This window comes from Populus alba, chromosome 13 (assembly GCF_005239225.2).
Source record: "Populus alba chromosome 13, ASM523922v2, whole genome shotgun sequence".
NCBI classification, from domain to species: Eukaryota; Viridiplantae; Streptophyta; class Magnoliopsida; order Malpighiales; family Salicaceae; genus Populus; species Populus alba.
In genome coordinates, this window is record NC_133296.1 from 4,007,932 (window position 1) to 4,029,794 (window position 21,863).

General features: G+C 35.0%; 4 protein-coding genes, 1 non-coding gene and 1 pseudogene across 18 annotated transcripts; 4 read left to right on the plus strand and 2 right to left on the minus strand.

Moving 5' to 3' along the window:
* Window positions 1-75: 75 nt before the first annotated feature.
* Window positions 76-235, plus strand: LOC118036531 (U1 spliceosomal RNA). Its single transcript, XR_004685383.1, has one exon. It is a non-coding gene; the product is annotated as a U1 spliceosomal RNA (small nuclear RNA).
* A 913-nt stretch (window positions 236-1,148) lies between these two features.
* On the plus strand, window positions 1,149-1,308 carry LOC118036532 (U2 spliceosomal RNA; annotated as a pseudogene).
* Window positions 1,309-2,828: 1,520 nt separating this feature from the next.
* LOC118036492 (uncharacterized) lies at window positions 2,829-7,123 on the plus strand. Of its 4 annotated transcripts, none has more exons than XR_004685379.2 (7): window positions 2,830-3,172; window positions 3,638-3,815; window positions 3,967-4,064; window positions 5,366-5,462; window positions 6,023-6,108; window positions 6,219-6,331; window positions 6,744-7,123. XR_004685379.2 is itself a non-coding variant. In XM_035042218.2 (6 exons), the coding sequence occupies exons 1-6, from the start codon at window positions 2,939-2,941 to the stop codon at window positions 6,270-6,272; spliced, it is 747 nt and encodes a 248-aa protein (XP_034898109.1). In that variant the 5' UTR covers window positions 2,830-2,938; the 3' UTR covers window positions 6,273-6,509. The 4 variants fall into 4 exon arrangements, 2 of the variants coding, with proteins under 2 accessions (XP_073260184.1, XP_034898109.1); XR_004685380.2 differs by lacking the exon at window positions 6,744-7,123 and adding an exon at window positions 6,426-6,509; XM_035042218.2 differs by lacking the exon at window positions 6,744-7,123 and having other exon boundaries at window positions 6,219-6,509.
* A 323-nt stretch (window positions 7,124-7,446) lies between these two features.
* Window positions 7,447-10,031, minus strand: LOC118036511 (uncharacterized). Its single transcript, XM_035042234.2, has one exon. The coding sequence runs from the start codon at window positions 9,753-9,755 to the stop codon at window positions 7,998-8,000; it is 1,758 nt and encodes a 585-aa protein (XP_034898125.1). The 5' UTR covers window positions 9,756-10,031; the 3' UTR covers window positions 7,447-7,997.
* Window positions 10,032-10,664: 633 nt separating this feature from the next.
* LOC118036490 (uncharacterized) lies at window positions 10,665-16,074 on the minus strand. 5 transcript variants are annotated; one of them, XM_073403985.1, is made up of 11 exons: window positions 15,976-16,074; window positions 14,539-14,644; window positions 14,133-14,438; window positions 13,882-13,992; window positions 13,605-13,695; window positions 13,239-13,307; window positions 12,894-12,971; window positions 12,615-12,704; window positions 11,781-11,831; window positions 11,338-11,574; window positions 10,665-11,238 (listed from the first exon to the last, which is right to left on the minus strand). In XM_073403985.1, exons 2-11 carry the CDS (start codon window positions 14,622-14,624, stop codon window positions 11,068-11,070), a joined length of 1,290 nt encoding a protein of 429 aa, XP_073260086.1. In that variant the 5' UTR covers window positions 14,625-14,644; window positions 15,976-16,074; the 3' UTR covers window positions 10,665-11,067. The 5 variants fall into 5 exon arrangements, with proteins under 5 accessions (XP_073260086.1, XP_073260090.1, XP_073260088.1 ...); XM_073403989.1 differs by lacking the exon at window positions 14,539-14,644; XM_073403987.1 differs by lacking the exon at window positions 13,239-13,307 and having other exon boundaries at window positions 14,539-14,645; window positions 15,976-16,058.
* A 156-nt stretch (window positions 16,075-16,230) lies between these two features.
* Window positions 16,231-21,534, plus strand: LOC118036489 (casein kinase 1-like protein 10). 7 transcript variants are annotated; one of them, XR_004685376.2, is made up of 14 exons: window positions 16,231-16,715; window positions 16,814-16,854; window positions 17,485-17,554; window positions 17,672-17,820; window positions 17,916-18,011; window positions 18,618-18,688; window positions 19,340-19,401; window positions 19,495-19,558; window positions 19,682-19,766; window positions 19,977-20,103; window positions 20,363-20,436; window positions 20,510-20,598; window positions 20,826-20,953; window positions 21,100-21,157. XR_004685376.2 is itself a non-coding variant. In XM_035042211.2 (14 exons), the coding sequence occupies exons 1-14, from the start codon at window positions 16,640-16,642 to the stop codon at window positions 21,385-21,387; spliced, it is 1,392 nt and encodes a 463-aa protein (XP_034898102.1). In that variant the 5' UTR covers window positions 16,234-16,639; the 3' UTR covers window positions 21,388-21,534. The 7 variants fall into 7 exon arrangements, 5 of the variants coding, with proteins under 5 accessions (XP_034898102.1, XP_034898101.1, XP_034898104.1 ...); XR_004685377.2 differs by having other exon boundaries at window positions 20,513-20,598; XM_035042211.2 differs by having other exon boundaries at window positions 16,234-16,715; window positions 20,513-20,573; window positions 21,100-21,534.
* The last annotated feature ends 329 nt before the right edge of the window (window positions 21,535-21,863 follow it).

Here is a 21,863-nt window from a genome sequence, read left to right on the forward strand (position 1 = left end):
ATCCCACATGGAGGAAAAACTAGAGGCCAGACGAGCGTGCCGTGTATAAATAAGGAACCCACGGCTACGTTAAACATACTTACCTGGACGGGATCAATGGGTGATCAAGAATGCCCATGGTCTAGATCAGTGACCTCCATTGCACCCAGGAGGGGTGCTGGTTTAAGGTCTCCCCTAGAGGGAGATCCTACGTCAAAATTTGTGTTAGAGGGGGCTGCGCAAGTCGCGGCCCCTGTCCAATTCTAGTAAAACAGATGTTGATCTAATAACCTGTTCCATTCTCTTATTCTTTTGTGTTTACGCCTTGTTTTCGGCATTCTTGGCCCTTCATTGGAGTCATGCCTCCACCGTTCGCATTCCTTGCCCCCCTGGCTGGCTCAAATGAGTAGGAAATGTAAGTTTCAGCGTTCTTTTTTAAATTATGGTAGCTAGTTGAAAATATTTTTTTGTTTAAATATATATTAAAATAATATTTTTACAATCATAATATTATATATATATATATATATATATATATATATATATATATATATATATATATGTAAGAGCAGCAAGTAATTGAGTTCAATAGTTCCTCATATAAAATTATTTGCTCTAGAAATATAGTAATATGGAGAAGAAAAATTTTTTCTAGCACCGACAGAACCAGAAGCCCCTTGTTTTAAAAAGAGAGAAGCGGGTTATTCACATTTCATTTGATGGTCAAACGAATTGAAAGCTAAGTAGTGGGAATTCTAAAAGATTCCCCGGAGAAAAAATAGAGATGTCTCCTACGTTACTCCTAATATGTGGAAAGTATAACAAATTTAACAAAAAAAAAAAAAAAAAAAAAAAAAAACACAATTTACATCCTATTTCAAAACTGGCTCTTCAAAGCATAGCTAGTTAACGCTCTCCAGGGCTTTTTGGAGACCACCTGCTGAGATTTGGCAATGATAAATATTAACTTGTCTAGTCTTGTATTTTGTGTCGTGGAGAAATAAGAATAATAGTAGCGTTGAAAAACCCACCACGCTGAGTACAGGGAACGAGGTCGCACTTTATTGTCCTGCTTCAAGGCCTGTTTTGTACGTCCCACATCGACAAAGAAGTGAAGGTTGGACCAAAACCTCAAGTATAAAACCCAGCTCGTTCCCACGATGAAGCTCATACCTTTCTCGGCCTTTTGGCTAAGCTCATACCTTTTGGCCTTTTGGCTCGATATTAAATTTATTTTTCTAGGGCGAGGGCCTTTAACAGCAGCTTGCTGCTGGCGTTCTCGAGCGTCGCCTCTGCGTTGCACTGCTGCACTGGCCTGGCGCACCCCTCCAAAACCAAGTGCAATGTTTTCGTCGTTCTGTTGGACTTTGCTTCCGTCGGCCGAACTTCCGATCAATGGTTGTTGTCGTCACCAATGGAAATGCTTTCACAAGCCTTGAAAATGAAAGAAAGAAAAGAAGATCCAGGCGGTAAGTAGAAGAAGCTACACCGTGATTTTGGAAGGAAGCTTAAGCAGGCTTACCTCACTCTGCTTTTTTTCAAAGATCAGGAAAACCCATAACCAGTAAGAAACAACTTTTCAGAGCGGCCAGTCCTGAAATAAAGATCATCGTCTGAAGATGACCATGCCTTCTGAGCTCGTGACGTGCAAACTCATGAAGTTAAAATTTCGTGTTAGATGTGTCGAGAAATGCACAGAGAAACAAAGACATGCTTGGCTCCGCACCTTGTCAGATTATACTGTCAACCTATGTTGTGATCGTTTTTGCTATTATTTTTACTTCTACAAATCAAGGTTTACTTCAACAAGTTATTTATGATATACAATGCAAATAAATAAATAATACCAAATGGTCTCTAAAAAGATATTTTTTTTGTACTGTTGCAGGTTAAAATAATTTTTTATATATAAAAATATCTAGATATTGTTATTATATTTTTTAACAAAAAAATTAAATTATATAGAAATTAACTGATATGATCTAGTTAAATTGACAGTTAAAATAAAAATATAATTTAACTAAAAAAAATCAAAATGATATTTATATATATATATATATATATATATATATATATTAAAATAACATATTAAATCGACTCGAATCAACTAAAATTAACCTATTAAATTCATCACCTAGTTCATGTGACACTAATAGTTCAATAAAAAACAAATCATTTTTTTTTTTATTAAACTTAATTCTCAATCAATCTAATATTGAATGATGAAATTAAAAAAAAAAAATCAATTAGAAGAATAAGCCAAGTCAACCTAGGTTAACCTATCAAACATGAATCATAAGATCAAGATAAGCTTATAAAAAACAAATTATGAAACTCAATTTTTAATTAATTTAATATTAAATAATAAAATTAAAAAAATAATTAAAAAAATAACACATAAAACTATTTAAGTCAATTGATCAATTTGATGATCCAAGTCATAAGATCAAGGTAGAACATAAACTAAAATAAATTATAAAACTTAATTTTTAATTAATTTAATACTGAATAATAAAATTAAAAAAAATAAAATGTTTCAAGTTACAAATTGATGCAATAATCTAAGATTTTAGAAATGTAAAGATAATTTTTGTATGGCCTAATATTTATCATTTAATTGTTAGGTCATATGTTGATAGCAAGGATTTCAAGGTAGCTAATTCTTAATTAAGTCAATATTTGTTATTTTAATTATTCATCGCCAGACTGAAATGCCATTGTAATAGTGAAATGTCAAGATAATTCTAGTTAATTTTTCTTAAATTGTGATTTTTAAGAGTTGAAGGACCGATCACGACTTTAGCCAGTTAGAAAATCCACGTCATCAAATTAATAAATAAAGCAAATAAATCCCCCGAAGATTCCTTTTCTCAAATCCAACCAACACAAAAATCCTCCAGCTCTATCAATCCCGTTAAGACATACAAACGACAACCAGCTCGTTCAATCCCTAAGACCAATGTCGATCCCTCCATCTTCATCAACTTCACAGCAATTCACATACGCAGCATCCGCAACATCCGCAACAGCGACAGCAACAGCAGCAAACGGCACGTATTTCCCTACCCCTTTTCACCTACAGCAATCGGACCCTTACCCAAAACCATATGTCACCCCACCTCCTACCGTTATGGCGCCCGTTTACCCGCCTTCACAGATTGGACCCGTTTACACTCTCCCCCAGTACCAGCAGGTCAGCAATTGTATATGTATTTGCTGTATTTGGGATTTTTTTATTGATGTTGGTTAAGGTTTTTTGATATTGAGTGATTTGGTTGTGGTTGTGAAATTCTTATTTGTTTTGTGTAAAGTTTGTTGTAGTGTATTTTGAAGTGGGTTTTTTTGGGCTTCGGAGAAATTGGGTAATTTTAGGGTTTAATTGGGTTTTTTGTGGTAATGTGAAAATTGAGTTGTGAATTTGTGATTATAAGTTAGATTATATTTTAATTGGTTCAGAATTGATATTGTTGGAAAAACGAAAATTTGAAATGATAATTTATCTTTTTTAATTTGGGCTGCTGTATCCATGGATTGATTTTGGTTTGATGTTTTCTTTTATTTTAATGATTTGATTAGACTGTCTTATTATCTATCCGCAAGTGCATTTGTTTGTGTTCTTGCTTTTTAGGGTGAATGATTTTGTAGTGTCTTTGAACAGGCGCAACAATTATTTCAAAGGGATGCACAAACGATTACACCTGAAGCGCTTGAGAGTGTAAAAGCAGCCCTTGCGAGTAGTGAGATTGAACATAAAGCAGAAACTAAAAAGAAAGCAGTTCCTCGTAAAGCTGCTGGCCAGACATGGGAGGATCCAACTCTTGCAGAATGGCCTGAAAGTATGTTCTCTAACCCAATCTTGTTTTTTTGAGCTTTTTAATAAAGTAAACATTCTTATAAAATGTTTATTTTGTTGATATTAATTTCGTTCACTCTTCACTGTATTTCATGTGTTTCTTATCTAAGGTGTTCTAATTGTGCTGTTTACAGATGACTACCGCGTTTTTTGTGGTGATCTCGGTAATGAGGTGAATGATGATGTTCTTTCAAAAGCATTTTCGAGGTTTCCTTCTTTTAACTTGGCCAGAGTAAGTTGCTGTCTCACTCCATTTCCTGATTTCTTTTGTATTGTTTGCCTTGTCTGTGAAACCTTGCCATTTCCTGTTCAGATTTTTCTTTGAAGCGCACAGAGCTGTATTTTTCTGTGTACTAAGGTAGGCTTTGTCAACAATCTACATATTGCTTGGACATCTTGATCATGTGAATTACCTTCAAGTTGCAAATTGATGCAATAATCTAAGATTTTTTTTCCCGTTTTGTTCTAAAATTACAGAGTCAATATATTAGGTCATATGTTGATAGCAAGGATTTAAAACCTGTTGTTTTTTAAATATTTTGTTCTCTGGGTGCGATATAACCAGGATAGACAAGGTCAGGTTTGATCATTAAATATTGGATGTGGACAGCTGGAATTGACATCTGGAGCTTGTGTAGGTTATTTTTCACGTAACTCACAGACTAAGTGAGTCGTATTGCTGGTTTTCTTGATCTGAACAAGTTGGAGTCAGGTTAGTAACCCATTATAATTTTTAAGTGGGTTCCATGTGCTGATTTCGTTAGAAACCTGAGTTTCAGGATCCTTTGCTCACCACAAAATTTCCATAACCTCTAAGCATGCAGGTGCTTTTCCCTAGATGTTTTTCTGTTTGAGTTGATCTTGATAAGATGATGAATTTTTGAAGATCTGGTACAGTCAATAGATCTGACTAGGTTCTCCAGAGTGCCTGGGTTTTGTGGTTTTGGTTCAGTTACCAAGCAACCTTTATCTGCTTCGCTATTTTTCTCTTGAACTGATTTATGTGGAATTTATTGTCTTATTAGTATGATGGAGCAATCTAATAAAGTCTTTCAGAGATTCATCTGAAATGAGCAGTATCTGGATTGATTTAGGCCTGACTAGTTGTATTCAATGTAGATTTTTTGCATTTGCTTGCAATGATCTCCGTAAGGACTTCAATTTTCTGAAATGCCCTTGTGGTATTAGTCTAAAAAGGAGGTTTTTCATAGAAGTTTGGCTGTTGAAATAACCTACTAATCTTAATCATGTTCTTGGGGACTTGATTCATGATGCTATGCCTCTGCTTGTTTCAGTTTAGTCCTTGTTACCTCATCTGCAATGCCCGTGGTTGGCTGGGGAATTGGGCTGTGATTATGTTGAAAATGCATGTTTCTTCTGTGTGCCTGTGCATGGGCACCCAGCATGCATTTGCTATCATGTTTTGGGTGTTTCTGTTTCTTGCCCTTTCCTTCTGGTTTTTATTTCTATATTTTTTGGAAGCTGTAACTGTTACCTTATATGCATATGCTGTTGTGCTTTCTCACATAATAGGTTGTCAGGGATAAGCGGAGTGGTAAGACCAAGGGCTATGGATTTGTTAGCTTTGCCAACCCTACTGACCTCGCTGCTGCACTTAAGGAGATGAATGGTGAGTCAGCTAGTCTCTCAATTTTTTTTTGGTCTGAGCAGCTGTCTCTGTTTATGTTACAAGGAAGAGAAAATGGGTGGGGGTGCTTGGGCCATTTTATAGATACCTCTGACCTCAGTGGCTTTGTTATTTCGCTTTCAATATAACAAGGTTGCTGAAGGGTGGTTGTTTAGTAACTTTTAACTTTGCAATGGGTAAGTGATCAGCTTTCAGCCACTGAACCAAACATTTAATGAGGAGAAGACGCCGTGTCTTGCTTAATAATTTAGAATTTTATCACCCAGCTTTTGTTCTTATGCATATGGATGATAATGCGAAAAGGAGATATTTATCATATTTGAAATCAAACTAGTTAATCTTTTGTAAGTACCTGGTGATCACTGGGCATTATCGATCCTTGGTTATTGAATTCAGGTAGATCTTGAATTGATCTTCCTTCAGTTTTTTAATTCCTTTTTCCTAGTGATGAAATTAACTAAATTTTGTTGTCCTTTAATATTAAAATCTTAATGGATTGAGCTGTGTTAGCATGTTGATGCTGTTCTTAACCTTGATTTCAGGTAAATATGTTGGAAATCGGCCCATCAAATTACGGAAGAGCAACTGGAAGGAGAGGACAGATTATGGAGCACTAGATAGACACAAGGTGTGTATATATATATATATTTTTTTTTTTAATGTTTTTAATCAGTATATCTTCTTCCATTACCTCTCGCGTTTTCTCAAGTTGAAATCTTGTTTCTTTAACCGTGGCAGAACCACAATCATAAGAAACCAAAGCTTTCGAAGAAGAGCATATTGCACAAGTAAGTGTGATGACATCTTGTGATGCGCAAAGCAACATGCCACCTTAGATGGGTGTGTTGGTGGTACCTTTCTACCCTTTTTTTTTAAAGCCCCTTTATATTGATGTTAAACTAAGCAGTTGTAAAATTACGTGATAGATCTTATTATTCTAAACAGCTCAATTGCACAATGGAAACATATGTAGGTCTCTAGCGATTTGAGTTGTTCATTCGCACAAAGATGTTTAGATGCATTGCCCCCTTTTTCGAGTGCTTTATTTCTTTCTTTTATGGAAGTACAACACGAGGCTTTCAAGGAAAGAAAATTATGTGTACCAAAAATTAAGAAAATAAGATGAATTAACACGGCTGAAACAAGATGATCATAAGATGAAATAACTTGAGAAATTATGTGTATAAAAAATTCTGGAAAATTGACTCCACAGAGCTGCAGATCCACTCCATGAATGCTAACAACAGCCTGGTTCATCTGCAGGTTCAAAATTGTTAGACAAGCAAGCACAGAATGTGTGAGCATGTATTCAATTTACATTACATGTATAATGTGCATGTGCTTGCTGAAGTGGGTGTGCTTGCAAAAACTGAGGGTGCCATAAAAGAAATTTCAACATCACAAAAACCAATTCTGCTAACAGTTCAAAGGTGATAAAGCATATCAACAAAAGGGAACCAAACCTTGATGATTTTGCTAATATCCAGTGTGACTCCGTGAGTATCTTTCATGCTGGTATATGGACGATTGATATAATCACAAAGGGTATCCTCCTCTAATTTTAGTATGTAATATTATGTCCATGAACAATCTTTCTTCTCGTGTGGAATCATCGTGTTCAGTTGCTAACTAAGCAATCTGATGCAAATTTGACAGTCGCCAATGGGATTTCACCATATTTCACAAGCCAAAACTAAATATATAGGCCACTGGTTTGTTAGCCCAATTAGCTTTTTGTCGAGAGTACATTTTTATTAGCAAGGCACGCGAAATTTAGGCTTTGGATTTGCTGAAAACCAGCCTTTATTGGCAATGCAATAATGCCTGTAAATAAGTTTTTTTCCCCATCACTAATCATCACAATCATATCAATCCGTGTAGTTCTAGTCTCCCCACCCCTACCCCACAAAAGAAGTAGAAGAAGAAGAAAACGTGAAGGTACTTGGTCAGAAGATATTGCTCATCATGTATAAAAACATGTTATTTAAATGGGTAAAATAGAAACAAGGACTAGGAACCTATCGAGTTTCCTCCTGACAGGATAATAAGAAAAATCAGGTACAAGTTCGAAGAACAAATGCTTAAGCTTGTAACCAGCACATTCTGTAAAATCCCCTGTTGAGTACAGAAAGAGAAATCTACACGTGTAACAATTTACAGTATTGCTCTCTTGTATTCTTTCTTCAAGACATGAATCTTCTCTTCAAATTACTGGCGTTGAAGGTACAATGTGGCAGTTTAGTCGAAAGAATACAGAAGATCACCTTAAGGCTCAAGCTCTTATGTTGTACCTGATAGGTCACTTCTGCGACTGTGGATTCTAATGTTATGTCTCAACAAACCAGTGACAAATGCTTTTTCCTCAAAATACCATGAAAATATGCAACACATCAGGTGTCTCGTTGCAGAAATCCTTATTGCATTTTGTTCCTTGTAAGTTTAAGGCCATACAAAGAAGACATAGGCCAGATTTCAGAACATCTGGTATGGTCATTAGCCATCCAAGAACAACAGAAACTAGTTCGAATAAATGAAGCCTTTGTAAACATCAAGCAAAGGGAAGGTCTTGTTCAAACGTTTGAATGAATCTTCAGAAATAGCTTTCATAATGTAAAGAGAATTAGCCAACTCCATTGCTTGAGCTCTTGATCCAGAGAAACCAATACCTTCAATCAACAACGTGTAAGTAGCTTCATTTGGCTGGCAACCATTTTCAATCATTGCTGCTAGCACTTCGATAGCATCATCAATTCTATGTGCTTTGCATAACCCAAGAAGAACAATTTTATAGCTGACTATATTTGGCTGGAACCTTCCACTTAGCATGTCTGCCAGCAGCCCAATAGCTTCATCCACCATTCCATCTCTGCACAAACATGAAATAAGTGAATTATAAGTTATCACATCTGGATCAATTCCTTTGCTAAGCATCTGTGATATCATTCCCAAGCCTCTATATCTGTCTCCAGAACTCCACAATGCACTTAACATTGTGTTGTAAGAACTGACATTTGGAGGACAACCCACTTCATCTAGCTTTCCAAATATTTCCACAGCATGATCACCATTTCCATTCTTACAAAGAGCGGCCATTATTGTATTGTAGTTCACAATATCTGGCAAAAAACCATCAGAGATCATGCAATCCAAGAACTCAATTGCCATATCCAATTTTCCCTCTCTACAGAAAGCAGCAATCAATGGATCATAACAATAAGCATCCGGAGTCAAACCCTTCTCCTTCATAACCTTCACCAAGTTCACTGATTCCTCAATTTTCCCATCACGACACAGCGAGCTAATCAAGATGCTATATGTAACAACATTAGGCTCACAACCTCTTGAAAATATCTCGCTCATCCATTTCTCCCCTTCATCCCATTTCCCTTGATTCAACAATGCTCGTAACAATATATTATATGTAATCACATCTGGTTTACAACCCCTAGAATTCAAGGTCCTAACAAACTCAAAAGCTCGATCAACCTTCCCCTCTTTGCACAGCCCCCTAGTTATTACATTGTAAGTAAATGTATCTGGTTCAAGCCCTCTTGATAACATCTCATCCAAAAGCTTCAAAGCTTCATCAATCCCACCTTCAAGAATGTACGCCTCTATCAAAATCGTGTAGGTAATAAGAGTTGGCTTGCAATTGTTATCTTTCAACAATTCTTCAAAAACTTTTAAAGCCAAATCAATCTTTCCCTTACTACAAAAAGTCCCAATCATTATATTATGAGTTACAACATCCGGCAAAAATCCCTTTCTTTTCATCCTATCAAGCACTTTTTTTGCACTTTCAATCCGATTAGCCTTACAAAACCCACTAATCACTGCATTATAAGCAAAAACATCAGGTTTACCGTACTTCTCCAAAATGCCCATCACCCTAGTAGCCTTGTCTATATTTCTTGAATTAAAAAACCCTTTAATGAGCTTAGTACACAAAATAACATCAGGTTGATAATCTTTAGCAACCATACACTCAAGAAAGTAGAGGGACTCACTGTACTTGCCTGCTTTACAAGACCTATTAAGCAATCTCATCAAATGGGTTTCTTCGAAATCATAAGATAAAGCAAGGGCTGGTCTTGTTTCAGGTAAAACACTCCTTACTTTTGGTTGGTTTCCTAGGTGGTGGATAGTGGCATTATGGTTAGGGTTTATGCAGCTAACTACATTGCTTTGAAGTGAAAGTAAAGAAGGTTTTAGATGTTTGCTAGTGAAGGGAAAGCTATAATTGTGAGAGACAAGCTCAGTGGAAAATGTTGTCATGTCAATGGTTTCGTTCAATGTTCATGAATTGTCATTTTGCAAAAGAACTAGCTAGGCAGAGAAGTATAGAGAGTACCTGTAAATTTACAAGGAAAAAGAGAGAAACTTGAAATTTTGGCGATTGCCGGTGAATGTGTTTCGGACATCTGAGTCTTGCACAGCAATTTTAAGGATGTAGTTTGTCAATGCGATTACAGTGCGTACGTTATGGATAAGGGACAGCATGGGTGCAAGGTCTTGGGATGATTGGTCGTAGATGCCCCAGAGCCCCCAAAGGATACAGATGGTTGTCTTTGTTTATGGTATTAAAAAAAAAAAAAAAAAAGTTACACGTTACTTGAGTTGGTGTAGTTGTTTGCATGTTTTTTAAAAATTATATTTTTATATATTTTTAAATTATTTTGATATATTAATATTAAAAATAATTTTTTTAAAAAAATTAATATATTTTCAAATAAAAATCTTTTTTAAAAACAACTATTACGTATTCTCAAACATCATCGTAAACATCATGTCATTACATTTTCTTTGGTCTCCCACCACCCCCAATCCACAAAGCCTTGGCTCAGGAAATGGAAAGATTTTGGCAAAAACAGAAACATATTTTTATAAAAGTAATTCTTATTTTTTTGAACAAAAAAAGTTGAATAGGATGATAATATATATAGACACGTCATTTTAATAAAACCAATGTATATATATATAAATATTTTGAAATAGAATTATGCAAAACCACAAGTATACTTGATGTGTAATTTAAAAAAAAAAATGAAAAAAGTTATTATTTTAATTAAAAAAATGAATCACATAATAGGTGAATGTGGTTTTGTCTAAAAACAAGAATACTGTTTTGTTTCAAAAGCAAAACAATTTTTCTTTTTAAATGACTTTTTTTTTTTTTTTAAAAAAAAAATAAGATATACACCACACATACAACGTCCTAGTCATTGAGTTTGGATGCTAGTTTGGTAATGGCATTACGTGGTTTCCAAAATCCAATGAAAACCTCTCACAAAGACACAGAACTCCGAAAAGATCAACAAAAAAAAGGCATTGCGTTTGGAATGGCTTCCCGTTTAGTAGGAGGCATAGCAGGATTTGCCGTAGTTATGATCACATATGGAAGCCTGGAAGGCTATAGTTGGCAATCTGGCTGGGTTTTGCACTCCCGCATTTTATATAGCGTGCCGGCCTCCAATAATTCAGAACACAGACTACACTTCAAGACTTGAAGTCCCGACCTGAGCATACAACAGTTACCATCTGGGCAACGTAGAAAGAATATGGTCCAAACACTGTATAACATATTTATCTATCGAAGTTGAGATCTATTCTCCTTCAAACCCTCGTCACACTTCCCAGTTATCCTTGTTGAGATGTCCCAAAGAAACGATCTTTCAGGACATGCCATATTCAGCATGGTCTTCAGGCTTCCAAGATTTGGCTTCTCTTGGAGCTCAATTCCCTGGGAATCGGAGATTTGCTGGTGAAAGAACAAAGTTGTGTTAGAACTCGACCAATTTGAGAAAGGCCATTTAAACAGTTGCAAAATGTGAAAGTGAAGACACACACTACTTACTACCTTTGTCAGCCATAGTATGTAAGTTGCGGAATATATTGCCTGTGCTTGAAAATCCTCAAACTCATTATCGGGTATTGTTGAGCAGGAATTTGCGAGATGCAACTCATTATCCATAAAGATACCAATGTCAGCATTTATGCTGGATTTACATACATGGTAGTTAGATGTATCACCAAGATTAGTTATGAAATGCCTTATCCAAGACAAGGAGAGGAAACGACGATGAAGCCACAAAGCCTGAAAAAGATAAAATTAAGTATAAGAAGATACAGTGTGAAGTGTGGCTGGAAGTTGACCACAGGTGTTTAGGAACCATTAAGCAATTCACAGAAATTAGATATCTTCGTTTTACTTGAGGGGAAAAAGAAAAGATAAAACATCTACGGCAAGTGAATCAATAATGAATTTCTTAAACCTGTGGGGCAACGTTTTGTTAGATGTACCTCTCTTCCTACATAACACTTAATCAATGCTTCATTCCAATCAAGCTCCTCCTGTCATATACCCACAGTGTAACAATCAAAATATCAAATAAAACCCAGTTAAAAGTCGAACAAAAACATTTTATGAATTGTTTGCACTAGGATTTTCCTCAAAAGAAGGATTTTGCTTCAATAACGTTATTTTGTTATCTGAATGTTGATAGGTCCCAATCAAAGCTATGGAATTTTGATAGAAAAGATTATTCTCTCGGGGTGAGAACAAACTACAGATATGACGGGCTAATGATGCTTGTTCTCTTTATTCTCATGCATGAGTTATATACAAACCCATTTTGTGACTTCAATACCGAAATTAAAGGACCTACAAAGCCTAATGCTTATCCATGCAACAAACTAACAGAAAGCTAATTAACTCTCCTAACAAAGCCTAATGCTTATCCACTAACAGAAGCTAATCATCAAGCATACAAGAAATCTTAGCCTTCCCCACGTTAGAAAGCTAATCCTGATAATTGGGGTTTTGTTTCCTTGATCTCCACGGCACCATCTTCTTATCACATGTCCAATAAAAGAAAGAGAGCTTGTCTCCAACATCTTGACCCATTATTTTGCGTAAGACTACAACAATGCAGTCAAATCACCAAGAAAATCAAAGGAAAGTGCTAGGTTTATTTGAGGCAAATGTAATCTAACATAAAAAGAAAAGGTCATAATATTCCCATTCCCATATTCAATACCAAATTAGCTGTTTTTGTGCACTAGAAACACAAAAACAGAGCAGACAAGCCTTCATAAAATAAGCGGTGATTGATGAACAGTGCAGAAACGTTATACCTGCCAGATTCGATAAATTTCATCATTTCCATCAGACGTTCCATCTTCTAGTTTATGGCAGTGATCCTCCCTGACCCTGAGCATCAGCCGCTGCATTTAATGAAAACTCATCAATAAATTTCTACATTGTTTTTTTTTCCTTTCAAATAGGCATTGGATTTCATTAGAAGAGCAATGAAAGTCCCCCCCTAAAAAAAATATTTAATTGCTTTTTCAGGGGTTTATCTTTCTTTTGAACTCTTCAATATCAGGCTCAAAAGTTTGAAGAGGAAAACTCACAGTGCGATAATGAAAGCAAGAATTATCAGCAACATGTAATCCAGCCCAGTTTCTGGATTTCTTCAACTCATGCAGCACCTGCAGGCAAAGTGGATTCGTATATAATTCAAAAAAACCACATACAGCAACTAAAAATTTATAGTTTACAAATCTAACAAAAACAACTAAGCAGGAAACCATTCAAAACCAGGAAAAAGAGCCAATATAGCTTACTCTAGTGATAATCTAAGCTATGAAGGCTAGATTACAGTATTACAATGCACATTTAAGGGGGCAAGGTTGGCCCGAAAATGTTTTGCTACAGCTACATTCTAAAGCATTGATACAAAGCAAACACTTAATGACCTGTTCTGTTGTCATGTATGAAACTAACCAGCAACGGTGATTCCATGCATGATAATTCATTTTTGATCTCTGCAAAACAAGTGGGCAGGAAATCATATTAAGACCACACCTCACTGGTGCATTCCTCATCACATAGTTTATGGGATGTCTCATCAACTGTTATGTGCCAAAAATCATTAGTTTGACCGCAATTTTATAGGAAGCCCAATCAAGAACCGTTAAAAGAAGATTATTTCTGATGTCTCTGGGAAGGGTTAGAAGAAACAAACTAAAATGCAACTGAAAAGAATATAATAGTTTCGACTATTAAATATCATATAAACCTTCATCTATTAATAATATCAACATCCAGAACTGAATTTAAACCTCAGCTATTTTCTCCACTAGCTCAGATTCTTTCCCTACAATATCTTGCATAGTTGAACATTTTCCAGCAATCATCTTGATCACCCATCGCCTGCCAATTTATTTATACATCCATAAGTGTTGGGTTTTATGCTTGAAAAGAATTATGCCTAAATACCCGTTACGGTGAAACAGTTATAACTGTTGAATTACATATAGAGCTTGGTGGAAAATAAAAAACACAAAATAAATGGTATCATCATATTAAAAACAAAAAAGAATAGCTTATATATGTTACCTGTGGCACCATGCCTTTTCACTTTTGGGAGAGTATGAAAGGACTAGGGCCGACAAGAAAAGTTCATCCAAAAATATCAACATATGCTGCTTCTTTGACACAATTAACTTCCTGCATGACAAATACGAGGAACAAATATCATGGTCATGGGTTCATGGTAAGGATAAGCAAGACTGAAAATAATTAAATGAATGGAGAAACAGATGCGCACAAACATATCGATATAAACTTGAGCAGAAATCTGGAAATACCTGAAATTCCAAGCAGTCCCAAAGTCACAGCTTAACAATAAAAGCGCCTTGCTGTGCTTCATGACCTCACTTTCAAGATTACCCTCATCCCAAGATGCATCAGATAGATTCTCATGCCTCTTATATTGGCTAATTGCATGCAAAAACACATCTTTGACCGCCTTATACAAAGGAAGGAGAACATCTGTCGAAATTGCGAGCTTATGATCCCTGCTCCAAAAATTTGCATCTTCATGTTCCAAGGAGCTGCTCGCTTCTTTATTTAATGTGACAAATTGGGATGGGTGAATAAATCCTACTTCATCACTATATTCAAGAATATCAACAATGTAAAAATGCATATTCATAGTGTGAAAAGGCACGAAATAGTCAAACATTTATGGACATGTGTTTGTAAAATTCTTACATTAGAGGATCAGACTCCAGAATGAGTTCAAATTCATTCAAAAGACTCAAACTATTTCCTTTCAAAATCATAGATTCTTCTCTCATCTCTGCTGAGTTGACAGGAAACTGCCATAAAGTAGCAGAATGGCAATTACAAATTGATGGGTATATTGATATACATTTTGTGAACTGAAGTCACTAGGTCACAGGTACAACAAGGAAATTAAAAGAAAAATCAAAGCGAGAAAATTGAAGACAACTGTTTCAAAAATAGAGAAAAAAAATTTTTTTTTGTCAAACGCCCAATAACAGTAAAACAGCTTCATGTTCAAGAAGAAAAAAAGACTTCTCTATTTATACAACTACCTAGACATGTGGAGGAAATTGACTGAGGATATAAACCTGGTTTTAGGGGCTTAGCAAAGTGGTCATGACATTCAGAACTCAGTCCCTCCCAGAGCTTCAAACAAACATGCATGAGCAAAATCCTAAAGCTAGACTTCTTTGATGATTAACATGACAGCAAAGCATTCCAGCAAAAACCTTTAGTTTCCAAAAAAAAAAAAAGAAAGAAAGAAAAGATTGCAGCCTTAGTCAGTTGTTCCCTGCAGATTTACAGGGGACTAGCAAACCCATGCCTCTAAAAAAAGGTGCTTATCACCCATTGATTATGCAAGATTAATCAAAACTTGGTTTCAACCTCCATACAGGGCTCAGCAGGTATTATGAGCATTCCAATCAATCCAAATCCACAGAGCCAAACCCAGAAAAACGTGAATATACCACCAAACTTTTATATCAAAGTACATGACATGCAAGCTCAAGAACTAAGCAAAGCAGGGTACGAATTATAACTTCAAGGAGAAAACTCAAGACAAACAGCCCCTATAGGGTATGGACTCCTTGCCTTTCTCTTTATTTATTTCACCCTTTTCTCAACTCACAATGGCAGCTCCCCACACTAAACAAAAAGAAAAAAACCAGGCCTTTGAATTGCAATCTTTTCCACCAAGAGAACCACCAGGAAGCCCTCACGGAAAACGAATCCCCAATATTTTCAAAACCAGAGAGCTCCCACCCAAAACTGAAGTCAAAAACCCTATTTGAACCAAAAACAAGGAAACCCTGATCCTCTCTCCTCTGACCCGTTAACTCAATCTCTACCCTTCAAATTACTAGCATTTTGCCCTTGGAATCAATAATTGTATACTAAAATTATCAAATGTCTCTCATCAATAACACATCAACATCATTTTAAAGCAACTGTGACAATTGAATAAGATACCATCTATGGATTCCATAAAATAAAACAGCTTTCATAGTCCATGGTGATCATAGATATCTACTTCAAATCTTTAGTAAAATCTTAGGCCTCTTCCAGGTTTTGAGCTTTCACGTGAAACAAAAGGAACCCACATGAAAAAGAACTGAACTTCGCAAGTGGAAATAACAGTACCTGTAACTGGAGCAGCGGTGATTCCTTCTATTTCTTACGCTTCACTTGTTCTGAGAAATAAAAGGCGCTTCCATCTGTAGTAGCAAAAAAGAAAACTTTGCAGCTTACACTCTGGTCCCTGTTGTTATATGACATATGGAAAAAGACCCTTTTTTCAATAGAAAAAATATAGACACGCGTCAGGAGCTTTTACGAGTGTTTTTAGCCTGCCTCCCTCTCTTAACCATGAATTTTTTTTTCTTTTTTTTTTGAGAAATCTTTTAGCCATGAATTGACAGAAAATAAAAGGAGAGAGATGGTTTCTTGATTTTTTGTCATCATCATGAAAAGGGATTTTTTATGATGATTGTCCAGAAACAAAACTCTACTCTACAGAGCTCTCAATCTCTTTTTCACCTATGAGTTATGCCCATTGTTTTTTTCTCTTTAAATTCGAAGCATGCTAGCTTTTCTTTCCTATCAAATGTTTTTGATTTCATGATCTTAGACATTGATGCTTATATATTTTTCTTTCTTCTTCTTTTTTGAGTAAATTGTTCTACATTGATTGATACATGCTAAACATTTCTTCTTTTCTTTGGATTTTTTTAATTGATTGTTTTCCAAAATTTTGGCATTCAGAAAATTTTTGGCTTGTAGAGCATTTCAATTGGTTTTATAAATTATGGATCATATTGTTGGGGGAAAGTTCAAACTGGGTAGAAAGATCGGTGGAGGATCTTTTGGGGAGATTTTTCTTGGTCAGTTCTTCTTATTCTTCTTCTTCTTCTCATTATATTTATGTAATTGCAATTTTGTTTAAACTAATGAATATCGCTTATGGCTTTAATTTGTACAGGGATTGATGTGCAGAATGGAGAGGAAGTTGGCATAAAGCTGGTATTTGAATAACGTTCATTTTTTGTTTGAAATTTTACCTTATTTTCATCTTCCTTATTGGAATTTAATGTATTGGGCATTGACTGCTAAAGAGGGGTATGCAATGTAAGAAATTTAGGACTGATGATTCTCTCTGATCAATGCCTTTTGAATGGGCATGAGATGTGCAATGTGCCTTGAATTGGATTTTTTTTCCTTTTTCTTTTTCTGAAAGAGTATGCTTGGTTCTGTTTGATTTGAGTTTATTTTGGTAGTGCCATTAGTACTTGAATGCAAGAATTATGTAAAAGAAAAAAATGCATACAAACGCAAGAATTCTTGCATGGAAGGTGATGTAGCTGCATAAGTTCTTGCTATGGCATGAACAAGCTTTTGAACTGTGACATGCATTAATTTGGTAGAGAATTTCAGCCAGTCCTAAACTTTATAAGATTCTTCTTTACCGTCATCAAGAAGGCATTGTTTTTTAAAGGAAAAATTAAGTCACGTAATTGTATTGATGAAGTGTATGTAACTGAATATCAAGAAAACAAATTGAGATCCATCTATTGATTTATCTTAAGTTTTATCTAACACATTTTTCTTTCTCAAGCTCTGAACATATATTTCCTTTTTCCTGTTAATTTTAAGGAACCTGTAAGGAGCAAGCACCCTCAGCTTCACTATGAGTCTAAAATTTACATGCTTCTTCAAGGAGGAAGTAAGTCCTCATTGTCTGTCCTTGTTATTCTTAATGTGGTACAATAAGCTATAATAAAGTGATAGATGTCATTTTTGCACTATAATTGAATGATTATCTCATTTATTTTTTATGCAGTGGGAATTCCTCAACTCAAGTGGTTTGGTGTTGACGGTGAGTACAACATCATGGTTATTGACCTTCTTGGGCCAAGTCTTGAAGACTTATTCAACTACTGCAATCGGAAGCTTTCTTTGAAAACAGTGTTGATGCTTGCAGATCAATTGGTATGTGTCTACTTCTCTTGGAGGAAGTTATTTCCCTTGGCTCAATGAGTTTCCTCTTTGATTAGATCATTAATTTTCTTAGTTGTTTATTTTAGATTAACAGGGTTGAATATATGCACTCAAGGGGCTTTCTTCACCGTGACATAAAGCCTGATAACTTTCTTATGGGTTTGGGACGTAAAGCCAATCAGGTATATTAATATGCTGCAGTGCATATTTAACTTTATCTTCAGTTGCAATTTCAAATTTTAAAATTTTGGAGTGGATCTTGGTTCAGTTAAAAACATTAGAGGGTCTTATTTAAACCATAGTTTTGCAATTTAAATATCTTAGTGGGATGTTGTCAACTATGGATTTTACCTCTTTGCAATTTTCCAAGACTTTTTTTTCCTTTTTTTTTTAAACTTCATTATTGTGATGCATTTGCATGCTTAGTGTATTAGATATAACAGTAAAATAACAAAAAAATTGTAGTTGTAATCGAGAGATATCTATTATGAATATCCTAACTAAAGGATAAATATTTTCACTTACTGCTGGGCATAGTGAAGCCATAATAATATGGTGCTACTATTAAAATAAATATAAATTAGTTGATGAGATTGTTAAAATATAACTAAACACCCTTAGACATTTGGTATTTCTCAAATTGATTTGTCTTTATTTTCTGAAGAGAATTATGAAGTCCAACTGGAATTTGGTTCCCTAGTGAAAGTCCTGATTTTATTGAGAGTGCGAACATCCTCTTTACTTATTTCTGCAGTTGGTGGTTATTTCATTGTTAGTAATTATGCCAGGTTTATATTATTGATTATGGCCTTGCAAAGAAGTATAGGGATTCTCAAACTCATAAGCACATACCATACAGGTACTTTCAGTTACTATGCTTTTCCTTTACATTGTGTATTTTTCCTTTACATTGTGTATTTTTCCTTTACATTGTGTTCCCTCTCTTTTGTAGAGAAATTTTATAGTATTCCAAAAGTAATCAATAGTTACTTCATGGGTCTATCTTGAGGAGAGAAACAAATACAAAGATGAAAGCAAAAGGAACATACAAGCCTACTAAAAGACCAAAAGTATTAAAGAATATTATTTTCACTTGGGCTAAAAAATAATATTTTTAAATCTCTCTTATTAATAACTCATTCTCCTATAGAGCAACAGGCCAGTTACTCGTTTGGAAAGTGCTTAAGTGAATATTTTGGTGAGCATTCAGATAAACTGATTGGATTGGATGTTACCATCTGTATCAAACTCTGCTCAAAATTAGTTGTAATGGGATTGATTTTTCTTGTATTTAATTTTACTTTGGTTCATAACAAATTCTCGCTTTAATTAATACAACACATCAATTCAACGACAAACAGAAATCACTAGGGTTTCATTTTCTTTTTTTCAATATTGAAATGATTTACCAAAATACTGGTTTCCATTCCCATGCAAACCACCATTTGGCATTATTACTAGACTTGTAATATATTGCTTATATAATTGTGAATTTGTTGTATCTTCTCAGGGAAAATAAAAATCTTACCGGCACAGCTCGATATGCTAGTGTTAACACTCACCTTGGAGTTGGTAAGTAAAGTCTTATATCAATTGTTGATTTTATTACTTGGCAGAGTTTTAGATTAATTTATGCATCTAATTATTGTGTTGCTTGGTTAACAGAACAAAGTAGAAGAGATGATTTGGAATCTCTCGGTTATGTGCTTATGTATTTCCTCAGGGGAAGGTTGAACATATAATAAATGTTATGTTAGTCCTATTTAATTTTTGCTTTTAGAGTCTTTCATAGGATCAAATACAAGTTGTTGATTTGCATCATATTCTAAGTTTCATGAACTGTTGGCATCAGCCTTCCGTGGCAGGGTCTTAAAGCAGGGACAAAAAAGCAGAAGTATGATAAAATCAGTGAAAAGAAGACCTTAACTCCTATAGAGGTAATACTATGTTTCAACATGACACCTTCTTCTACTAAACCATACCATTTCATGTTATGTTTGTTTTATTTTAATATGGAAGAATGTGTTGATTGATCTCTTAAACCCGGCTTTCTTTTCTTTTCTTTTCTCTTGTCAATGTTTATCTTGTTGCAAAATTGAAAAAAAAAGAAGAGACAATTGCTTAAAGTTCCAATAATCTTTTGACAGGTTCTTTGCAAATCATATCCATCAGAGTTCATATCATACTTTCATTATTGTCGATCATTACGATTTGAAGACAAACCGGATTATTCATATTTGAAGAGGCTTTTTCGTGACTTATTTCTTAGAGAAGGTAAAACATGGAGATTGTGTTTATTAATTTAGTTTATCTTCCCATAATATAACATGGGCAAGGAATGCTTTGATTGACAAGTCATTTCCTATTTTTTCTTGTCTCTTCCTGTTGGTAATGACTGCTACCCCTCGCATTCCAGAGTGTGACTCCACTGGCCTACATCATTAGAATAACAGATTTTGTGCAGGCTATAAAAGTTGTTTGGCCTTGCCTGGTTCCTGAGCAATGCAAATCCTGACATGGATTATTTGTGCAGGCTATCAATTTGATTATATATATGATTGGACAATATTGAAGTATCCTCAAATTGGTTCCAATTCTAGACAAAAGGTTAATGCTCGTCACTTTTATAGTTTAGACTTTTTCTTTGTTTGATATTTATAATATATTTTGTATGTTTCAGCAGCCTAGTGCAAAGGCAGGTTCAAAACTTCGACCATCTACTGAAAAAACAGAAAAGGCTCCAGGTGTGTTCCTTCTCGAATTAGGAAGGTATAGAGAGGAATGTTAAGCTAGTTTTGTTTATAAAAACTTATGTGCATGACTGTGTTGAAATAAAAACATGAATTCTTAATTACATGATAAACTTGCAATTATAAGCTAGATTAAAATTTATAGTGATTACCATTGAGGCTTTGTTCCTTAAATTAGACCTTTTCAACTTCCTTTTTTCGGAATATGAAATGACTTTTTTGTTTCTATTTACTTGTTTTAACTAGTGGGAAAAGAGATTCATGATAGATATTTGGGTGTAGTTGAAGTGTTGGGTAGAAGAAGTGCTTCCAATGTTAATGTTGATCGCTCGAAGCACAGGCCATTGGAGAATGTTTCACCATCAAAGGAAGTGGTAAGTAATGGCATCCAGAAAATGCTACACTTAATACCTTTTCCTATCGTGTAACATTACCACTTTGAGGAGGTAGATACAAAAACACTAGAATTCCCCGTAGGTGATGTTAAATTCTGCTATAAATACGTTTTCATCTTCTCCAGCGATCTGATTTGGATAGAGGCCGCGCTTCTTTCTCTCACAATGGAAGTGTGTCAAGAAAGGCTGTTGCTTCTAGCAGCAGAAAAGGCACTACTGTTTCAGCTAGTGAGAGTAGATCAAGTTGGCTGTTCTCGAATACTAATCGCCTGCCCACCACCCAAAAAACCCGTTCTGGAGTTGAGTCCAAAATGGCGTCAGTTTCTCATGGAACCCCTTCAAAAGGCACTCGTGATGGCCATCTTCGAAGCTTTGAGAATCTTTCCATTGGCACACAGAAGAGGAAGCAATGAACATTATTACATTACTTTTAGTAAAAGATGGTGTTTTTTATTTATGATGAGACAATACATGTGTTCTTGTTTCATTGCATGTAACGCATATTTATTCAAGCTTTTTCGTTTTCATAAAATTATGATGCATTTTGCCTTTCTAAGAAATCTGCATGTGCACCATCCGGGTGTCGTACATCTTGTTTCGACGTGGTTCTGTGAAGCAACCAAGAAGAAAATAATAAGTTCTCTGGAGATGATTGGACATTCCAAATCTTACTCTTTGTTCTCGTTTTTCAAGAATTTGTCCTCCTCGTTTTTGGATTTGGCAAGTTCCCTTCGAAAGGCAAAACTAAGATCTTGTTTAAAATTAAATTTTTAAAACTAAGAACATGTTTAAAATAATTTTTTATTAATTTTTTATAGTTAGATCATGTTTCTTAAAAATTTATTTTTTTATTTAAAATTTATTTTTTTATGTTTGTAGATTGTTTTTA